The sequence below is a fragment of the Vollenhovia emeryi genome, unplaced genomic scaffold, assembly GCF_000949405.1.
Source record: "Vollenhovia emeryi isolate VEMERY1.0 unplaced genomic scaffold, V.emery_V1.0 DF939120.1, whole genome shotgun sequence".
NCBI classification, from domain to species: Eukaryota; Metazoa; Arthropoda; class Insecta; order Hymenoptera; family Formicidae; genus Vollenhovia; species Vollenhovia emeryi.
Window position 1 is genome coordinate 1,406,938 of NW_011967246.1, and position 9,540 is coordinate 1,416,477.

General features: G+C 40.0%; 2 protein-coding genes across 6 annotated transcripts; one reads left to right on the plus strand and one right to left on the minus strand.

The window, feature by feature from the left end:
- Positions 1-215: 215 nt before the first annotated feature.
- Positions 216-3,791, minus strand: LOC105570485 (4-hydroxybenzoate polyprenyltransferase, mitochondrial). Of its 5 annotated transcripts, none has more exons than XM_012027714.1 (8): positions 3,419-3,558; positions 2,431-2,797; positions 1,679-1,845; positions 1,467-1,614; positions 1,204-1,397; positions 949-1,137; positions 699-889; positions 216-498 (listed from the first exon to the last, which is right to left on the minus strand). In XM_012027714.1, the coding sequence occupies exons 2-7, from the start codon at positions 2,780-2,782 to the stop codon at positions 716-718; spliced, it is 1,224 nt and encodes a 407-aa protein (XP_011883104.1). In that variant the 5' UTR covers positions 2,783-2,797; positions 3,419-3,558; the 3' UTR covers positions 216-498; positions 699-715. The 5 variants fall into 5 exon arrangements, with proteins under 5 accessions (XP_011883104.1, XP_011883103.1, XP_011883102.1 ...); XM_012027713.1 differs by having other exon boundaries at positions 216-606; XM_012027712.1 differs by lacking the exon at positions 3,419-3,558 and adding an exon at positions 3,565-3,791 and having other exon boundaries at positions 216-889.
- Positions 3,792-5,120: 1,329 nt separating this feature from the next.
- Positions 5,121-8,910, plus strand: LOC105570484 (UMP-CMP kinase). The gene is made up of 3 exons (XM_012027709.1): positions 5,121-5,564; positions 7,019-7,296; positions 8,685-8,910. The coding sequence occupies exons 1-3, from the start codon at positions 5,193-5,195 to the stop codon at positions 8,815-8,817; spliced, it is 783 nt and encodes a 260-aa protein (XP_011883099.1). The 5' UTR covers positions 5,121-5,192; the 3' UTR covers positions 8,818-8,910.
- Positions 8,911-9,540: the final 630 nt, after the last annotated feature.

Below are 9,540 nucleotides of genomic sequence, written 5' to 3' on the forward strand. Positions count from 1 at the left end.
GTTACCACCGTAGCTAATCGTGGTCTGCTAAAAATACTTTGCTGCCACGACTATAAATTTTTGAACCACAGGCAAACGGTTTGCTGTCTAATACAATAGGAATAGTAGCAAAATATTGAGCTATTACAACGAAATATTAGCTGTCCATATTTTACAACTGACATTTAGTTGCCACATGCAGTTCTGGCTGCCGTGGCTACAGTTTTCTCTCCGTGTCGTTTGATTTATTTACATTTTATTAATTGTGAGAATACAATACAATCATTGCGTTGTCACAGTATAATACAACAGGGATTTCATTATTTTAATATAATGAAAAGTATCTACTATCACAATCAATCACCAATAAGATCTCTATTGTCTGATGTCAATTCTGTTCGGACCTTGACAACCATTCTTTTCTATCTCATAGGAGGTACACTTGAGGTATGAGTGAAAGGTACACACGATTGTTTAATCGTGTATAGCGGTTTGACTACAATACTATAGGCGATAATACTAAGAGATATGAAATTTATACAAAAATATAGTCAATTTGTATCAATTCAGATCAAAGAATTTCTATCTATGAAATTAATCCAAAATATTTGAAAATTATAACATTGCCTGTGAATTAAAGGAATATTTGCCAATGTAATTTTTCTATTCTTTTATTTTACGTAATTTAAAATTGTATTAAATTCATAAATCGCGCTTACTTTTTATTTCATCTACATCACAGTACGACAATTTCAGGCTTCGTATTTTTGGTTCCGTTCTTGTTTTCCGCGATCGGCTTTTTCATCAAGTTTCCTAATACAATTCCAAGGAACAATAGCATGCCTACCTTGTGATTGGATCTGAACTTATTGCCGCAATCCGTAGGATCGTTAACGTTCAAAGTGTATATCTGAAAGGAAGAAATTACTTTATTCGGGTGCAATTTTAAACGTGTAAAACATTTTTTACCTGGTTGCTAATATGCGTTGCAATTAATCCAACAGTGGTGTAGTAAGGCCAAGTCTGGGTAGCTAATACACCGGATGCGATTAAACTCGCAATCATTACTATTCCAAAACCGGACAAGTAGAATTTCGTGTCCTCCCCGAATTTTATAGCGGTCGACTTCATACCCAGCAGAATGTCATCGACTCGGTCCTAGCGCAGAGAAAGCGAATCGTGAGCGATATGAGAAATGCGAAAAGTCATCATACTATCACTTACTTGATGAGCATATATTGTATCATACAGAATAGTCCAACAAATACCGGCTACATAGAGAGGCAAGCAGATAGACCAGTCGCACGATCCCTGTACAGCTGACCATCCCAGTAAGGCGCCCCAATTAAAAGTCATTCCCAGAATTAATTGCGGCCAGTACGTTATTCTTTTCATTAGCGGATAAATTATTACTAGACCTAGCAAAAAAAGGAAAAGTGCTTTAGATTCATTTAAACGCACAGTTACGTCGCTGCGTTACACAGTACCTAGCGAGCTGGCACCGAGAAATACGCTGTACCAATTCAGTTGCAGCAATACAAGCAGTCCCAAGCTCAATTGCCCGGCCAGAAACATTAACGATTGTTTCGAAGTTATTTCACCGGTTACCAAAGGTCTCTCCTTCGTTCTGGTAACCTAAGACAATGAGCTACGTTAGCCGCGACGTCCAAGGGGACGAGGGGGTGTTGGTGCATCTTACCATTTTGTCAATGTCCTGATCCCACATGTCATTTATGGTGCATCCCGCGCCGCGCATGATAAACGCGCCCGTGCCGAAAAGCGCCAGCATGTAGAAATCTGGTAAGGCACTGGCGGGAGCCGCCAAGGCGATACTCCACCCGCAAGGCCAGAACAGCAACCAGCTTCCTGACGGAGGAAAAAAAAGATTATAAAGATAAATTCACATATACGCAAGGCGTATTCATGAATCCGACACGGGAGTTTTATCTTAAAATTTATCCTGAAAATTATCTAACCGTCGGACAACTCGTGAAATTTTGAACAATTTTACGAGTTTCTGTGAAATTTTACCGTACATTCTACTAGTAAAATGTGCGGTAAAAATTTCAAAAAACTCGTAAAATGCCTCGAAATGCCATGCTGTCCAATGATTACACGATTTTCAGGATAAATTCAAGTAATTATACTTGGTATACATTTTACTGGCAGAATAAAAAAAACTCTTGTACAGTTCTTCGAAATGCCACGTTGTCCCACGATTACGGGCCAGTTTCACTAACGTCGGTTATCAGTTAACGGTCGATTATCAGTTCAGTCGACTCCCTATCTTTTTCTATCGTGTTCTCCAAGAAGAGACAGAGAATCAATTAACCTTCGGTTAGTAGTTAACCGACGTTTGGTGAAACTGGCCCTGCGTGGCTTTCGGGGTAAATTTTACGAGCAAATTCTCTCCGTGCGGTACAACAGATAACTGACAATCGGATGTCTCACCTATCGGCTTATCTATCCTCATAAGTTTCATATATGGCTGTACTTTTGGCGAGGCATTATTGACTAGCTTTGTGGCGATGCTCAGGCATCTCCTCTGCTGCGAATCTATCAAATTGACGCGAGTCGATGTATCTTCTAGCCTTAACAATGAGCAGCTAGTCCGCTGTATATTGGGACTCGCTTCGTACTTGTACTTATTACGCGCTGAACACAACGAGGACCAAGTATGAACCATTGTACACGGTTCAAAATTCACAGCCATGCGGTTTGCCAGCTTGGGACTGGAATACGTGTTATGTGACAGCAGACTGAAAGCCCCAGTGAACCGGCGGCATCTTCTCACAATTGTCATGTTTAAATACCTTACCTGTAACAATATAGCCAGTAAATAGCAGATAGATTCTTATTTATTAATGGCTGCGTTCAGCAGAGAAAGCTGCTTTGCAACTGTTGTAAAATTCGTGAATCTGATTGGCGTGGTCTCTTACTCTTGAGTGAACTTAAGTGCATACGCCATTAGATTCATGCATTTTACAATAGTTGCAAAGCAGCTTTTTCTGCTGAACGTAGCCATTGTGTCAACAGTACCGTTGTCAAACCAACTATTACTTATCTCTGCAGTGCAGAGGTTGAGGTTTGCTTAATGCGACGAACGCGAATGTCAGGGAAATAACAAGTATAGAATTTAGTCTGCGCGAGAAAGATTATTCGTCATCAGACGAACGTTCATCGTTTCAGAACGAAACAAAGTGAATCTATCGAAAGATTAAACTCTCTGCACGGTGAACTTCAAATTGATCGACTTGGCAATTAACGTGAACCGTTATCGGCGAGATGCAGGGGCGCAAGAGCTTGTAAAGCGTATATGTACTTTACTTTTCATTATTCGAAATAAGACGCTACTGAGAGCCATACGACGTAGAGGTTAACACACGCTCCTAACCAAACTTTAAAGATACAATTTCGCACTGCGATTCTAAAAACAGACCTATGTTCTCGGTACCACATAACTACTTGTCATTAGGTTATCGTTATTGCGTTTATCATCGTTTTCGATAAATCTTGAACTTCGAGCCTAATCTCACGTTGCCAGTGATGGGCACTGATGGGGCAGATCCCGAAATAAATACGCACCGGGTACACATGCGTGAGAGATGTAATCGGTCACGTGACCGAGCTCGGCAGGCGCGTGCTCCGAGACTGCACGAAATGCTCCTGCTCGGAAAGAAAAATGTATAGTCGTGTGTAGTAAAACAAAAGTGAGTCCCAATGTACAGCGGACTATCCGTTCATTGTTAAGGCTAGAAGATATATCGCCGTAGCTGAAAACTACACGTGGCAGCTAAAGCCAACGGCACACGATACTAATTTTCCTACTGGATTGCTTACCAGAACCAATAAGGATGCAGAGTTTCAGATCAGGTGACTGAAAGCTGCAACCTGATTGGCTCCCGTGAACAATCCAGTAGGCAAATTAGTATCGTGTGCCGTTGGCTTTAGTTAATCGTCGATTAATGCCCGATTTCCTCACATCCAGTTATGTTGCGGTTAAACAGGAGATAAACTACCAGGGGCTCGATTCTTGAATTTATTCGAAGGAGAAACGTATACGAAAATTCTGCTCTTACAGAAAAGTTGCAAGTTGATTGGCTATTCGAATGGCTTTAACCAATCGAGTTTCAACTTTTCTGTCAGAGCAGAATTTTCGTATACGTTTCTTCTTCGAATGAATTCAAGAATCGAGCCCCAGATCCATGCACGTGATTGGCTAAAACTTGAGATTAACCTCCGGATAATTTTATCGGGAAGTGAAAAAAATCAGCCATAAATCGTCGATTGGCTGCTGAATAGAACATTACTAGATACTCGAGAATTTTACTATCCTGTAGCCAATCAACGCACTTAAAAAATTTGTCGTACGACAAATGTAACACCAGCCATAGGACCTGAGCAAAATGTCTTGTATTCTTAGGACACAAGACAGTCATTGTGCGTTAATTTAAGACAAAGATTTAAAACATGAAACATTGTCTTGTACGAAACAACCATTCTGCTCAGGCCCTAAGCCTAATATTACATTTGTCGTACGACAAGTTTTTTTAAGCGTGTCGATTGGCTGCTGAATAGAAAATTGTTAGATACCCAAGAATTTTACTATCCTGCAGCCAATCGACACACTTAAAAAATTTGTCGTAAGACAAATGTAATATCAGGCTTCTGCGGCGTCTACAATGACCTGTCGCAACCAAATGTGAGGAGAATAATCGACTGCGATTGCTCTTTTTCTTAGGCTGCGGTCAGGTCGTCGCTACAAACGCTTCGAGGAGTTTCTCTTCTCCTTCTATTTTTTCTGAAAGAAAGGGGGGGGGAAAAAAGAAGACTTGGAAATATTTAAAGCGACAGCTCGACCACAGTCTTACAGGTCCCATTGTACTCTCTAAAAGTCAAATCAGTGGGTTATCACTGAAAATAGTCACTGATTTGCAGTTACAGGTACACTACTAAAAATCTCAGTGGTATACTTGCGGCTGTAGATCAGTGACCATTCGCTGTTTTCAGTGATAATTCATCGATTGATTTTTCAAGACTAGACGCCGCGTAAAAGCGGCCAGGTTTCGATCGATCGATTCGGCGGGCCACGCGCTTTTTGTATTCCCGACCCACGTGGATCTTTTAAAAATGGCGCCACTGGTCAGCCGCCGCATGTGCGAAAGAGTCGGATTGATCGACGTTTTTGCGTGTATAAGTGGCATCCTCCGTACATGTTACGGGCTCTCGCGGCCGGCGCGCGACGTTGTATTCGCACGATGTCCGCTGCCACGACGCAGAAGCCGGAGGTGGTGTTCATCCTGGGCGGCCCGGGCGCCGGCAAGGGCACGCTCTGCCGCTACATCGTCGAGCGTTACGGTTATGCCCACCTGTCAGCCGGCGACCTGCTGCGCGAGGAACGCGCCAAGCCGGGCTCGGAGTATGGCGAGCTCATCGAGACGCACATCCGGAGCGGCACCATCGTCCCCGTGGAGATCACCTGCAGCCTCATCGACCGCTCCATGCAGACGTCCAAGAACCCGCACTGCCGCTTCCTCATCGACGGCTTTCCCAGGAATCAGGATAACCTCGACGGCTGGAACCGGGTATCTCGTTCAGCCAATTATCCCCTCGCCTTATCCCCGGATATGTTTGTCATTTCTGGAATATTTACGTGGCGTTGAACCTCGGAACGCCACAAATTAATCAATCACAAATACAGGATGTTGGTGTGTCTAAGTGATTTTCACTTTTCATTTTTTGCAATAAATTTAAAAATTAAAATCCTGCCCTGGCTCTTGTGCCCTTTATTGCTTCGTATTTGTGATTTCACATCGGAGCCTTGTGAGTTTTGTTTGTTAAATTGTCAAAATTTGTCTACAACTAGAATACGGATTGATGGTTTTCGTCGAGGGGGGAAACTGCTGACCAACATCTTGTACACCAATGCCCGCTAATGCCTAGTGGGCATTACTTTATCTTATCTTATCTTATTTTTTTAAATGTAATAGATATTTGTCAGATGGTAACAGACAAATATGTCAGCATTAAGGTATCCAAGTATATAAAGCTTGTGTTTGAAACACCTGGTTCTTTTAGTTATCGCGATACCGTTTGCTGGCCTAATTTTGCAGCTCTGTCGCCTAAGGCCCGGTCTACAATGAGTTGTTAGTCGCTGGTCAGAAGTCGCAACTGTATGTCGATCCTTTTTCTTTCTGGGCGAAAGAAACAGAATCGACATATATTTCTGACTAACAACTCATTCTAGACCGGACCTGAGACTTTGGATAAGCGGTAAAATAGAGTTGGTAGTTTAAGAATGTATACATATACATATATGTAGAAATGTAGATAACTGTGTTACTGTATAATTTAAGATAGTATACGCTTCTCCGATACCGTTGTTCGACCAAAAAGGAACTTTGAGCGCAAGAAACGAGGACAATCATTTCCCATAGTTTTCTTGAGCGCTAAACACAATCTCACTTACAAAATTACTCAATAATGTCCCAATTTTGAAAAGTTTATGTTTAAAGTTGCAAAAAAGAGTTAGTTTGGACATTGTAACTGTACAATGTGACGTAGAGAAGTTTTATTGTGATCAAAATGAAATATGTTAGTACTCTTAGCCCTTAAAACGAATTTGCTACGTTGAGTGGAATAAAAAAAAATTGTAATTACGTCAAGATTGCGACTTGCATGTACCATTAAGAGGATCCTTCAGCCATTCAGTTCGCCGATGACTGTGTGGTCCTCTTAAGAAATATTTGTGCTAAATATTTGTGAATTATATTATGAACTTAGAAAATTCTTTTAGGTAGTCATAATATTCCAAATATATTATGCTACAGTTAATCCTTTTTGCAACTTGAACTGTAAATTTCACATCAAAATCCGTAAAACGTGACCGAGCAAGAGGCTTGCATTCAGCGTTTCTAGAAACCTATGGAAAACGATTGTCTTCGTTCCTGTCAAGTTTTTCTTTATTAAACGGTATAATTAATTGACACAGAACCTTGTGCGCGTTATACTTATTTCATGTTGCTTATGTTGATGGCAGGTGATGTCGGACAAAGTCATCCTGAAGGGCGTAATATTCTGCGAATGCAGCCAGGAGGTGTGCTCTCGGCGTTGCCTGAATCGCGGTGCCAGCGGAAGCGGCCGCAGCGACGACAATGAAGAGTCCTTGGTCTTTCGTCATCAGACTTATCTGGAAAACACCTTACCGATAATAGAAATGTACGAGCGGCAGGGCTTAATTTATAAGGTTAATTCTATGGAAACGCCGGAGAAGGTGTTTCAGGACGTCGCGGAGAACTTCTTTCCTAAGATAGGATGGTAATAACGATGGTTCTAATCATTTCTTTTCAGCAAAACTAACATTACTGGCTTAATGGTATTGCGTCCCTTTTTTAAACTTTTATTTTATGGTATGGACTTTTTTTATGGGATAGCTCTCCACATTTTGTAGATTTTTTTCCCTACCTCATGGGGTAGAACAGATTTAATTGTATCACTGGTATTGATACTCTATCTCAATTTTTGTAACACTTTGCAACTTATATATACTGGCTAGACATTCCTTCACGAATGGAACGATGTAATGGATAATGTGAACAATCGGGATCCGAAATTTGTAAATACCGCCGGAACCGTGAACCGCGAGCGACAATGTAAATTCTTTAACATTATATATAGCGTGCGCGTTAGAATACATAGCTTATATATTTATAGATTAAATATTTAAGCAGTGTGTTATTATCGGATTATCGATTGAAAATTTAATAATTGTTAGGAAGAAGATCGCATTTTAATGCAGGAAAGGATGGAAGAGATTTGTATCGTGTTTTTTGAATTTATACGTGAAAATACATTCGTAAAATTTATGTAGCGTCCGTTTCATCCCGGACCTCCAGTTTGCCATTTCCCCTTCAAATTTCCAAATATGCAGAGGAATACTTCGAACAATTAATATTATAAATACTGTCGCAATGTTTTGGGAAAGAATACAAATATTTTTATGTACAGTAGATCTCAATAATTCTACGTATATTTTAAGAAAGATGATGGAAGAGATTTTTGTCATGTATTTTTAATTTGTATGTAAAAATACATTCGCAAAGTTATCAATCGTAAACGCGAAAATATCTCTAGAATCCGTGAATTATAAGTTAATATTATTTTGAAGCGCTTACATAACGGCATTTTTTAAAATCAGAATATTCGTATTCTTTCCTTTCTCGAGGTAATTGAACTTGTTTACGAAATCTCAATTATTTTTATCGTTGCAAAAAGATTTGACATTTGCAAAAACAATCACGGCACTTGAAACGGTCGCGGTGCGCGAAGGTGACGGACAGTTAGACGTACAATGTCCTCTTATCACCAATTGAAGTCGATTTATATCTTTTCGATATGACTTACGACATTCGGGGTAATTGAACTTGTTTACGAAGCCTCTTTTAATTTTATCGTCGCAAAAAGACTTTACGCTCGCAAAAAGAGTGCCACAGGTGAGACGTACTTGAATCGGTCGCGGATGCATGAAGGTGACGAAGGATAGGTCGATGAACATTGCCCTCTTATCAGCGATCGAAGATATATCTTCTCGACGTAATTCTTATATACGATGGAGAAGATAGCGTTTATCATAAAATGATTGAGATTAGCGGCAAATATAACGTAACATTCATGCGATTGAATCATCCCACGGTAACTGTTTACAGTCACCGACGTTGGACGAGGCTGTATCTCCGATGTGGGCCTCACGAAAGTTCGTTCACGTTACATTTTTCGACTACAGCGTCGAGAAAGTCGAATACTGGTCAATGTCCCGACGAGCAATCGCATATTACGTAGAGGGGACTACATTTACAGCAGCCGGGGGCGAATTTCTTCACGACACGGTGCCCGGTAGAAATTCGTACGGCGGCTTCCACGAGAAATTCCACAGCCGACGGCCGGACGGCGGTTTTTAAAGACTTCGTGTGCTTCTTGTACTAGATAAAATTACGAAAGTTTTGAGAAACTGAGCTTCCATCGTCTGCTTTTTAATCGCGCTCGCCTAGTTGAAACAATAAATCACGTAAACCTCATTTCAATGTATAATAGTTTTCTTTATCACGTTGTAAATTTAATCATAAAATTGAATTTTACCACACGGCACAAAGTTGTAATACAACTGTTGTAATACAATGAAAGGATGCTAGTTTCGATCTTTCGAATTGTCTGCAAAGTTTTAATGAAACAATTAATTTACATTTTAAACTTTCCCGTAATTTTCCATATAAAACTACACATAAATATATGAGTACATAAAATGTTGCCCACGTATGTTTTCTTTCCTTTGTATCTCTATTTGTATATATAGAAAAAAATAATTAAAAAATATCTTGCGAATTGCTTTTCTTACAAAAAATATACTGATATAGATTATACAACATTTCATAATTTTATTTATATCCGATTATATGTGGGCAAATTTTTCTCATTTTCTCAAACTTCTCCTTTTATAAAAGAAGCAATGCACAATAGATTATGCACGTAATTATTTTTCAATTCCTCTCACCAGTACTTTTCTTG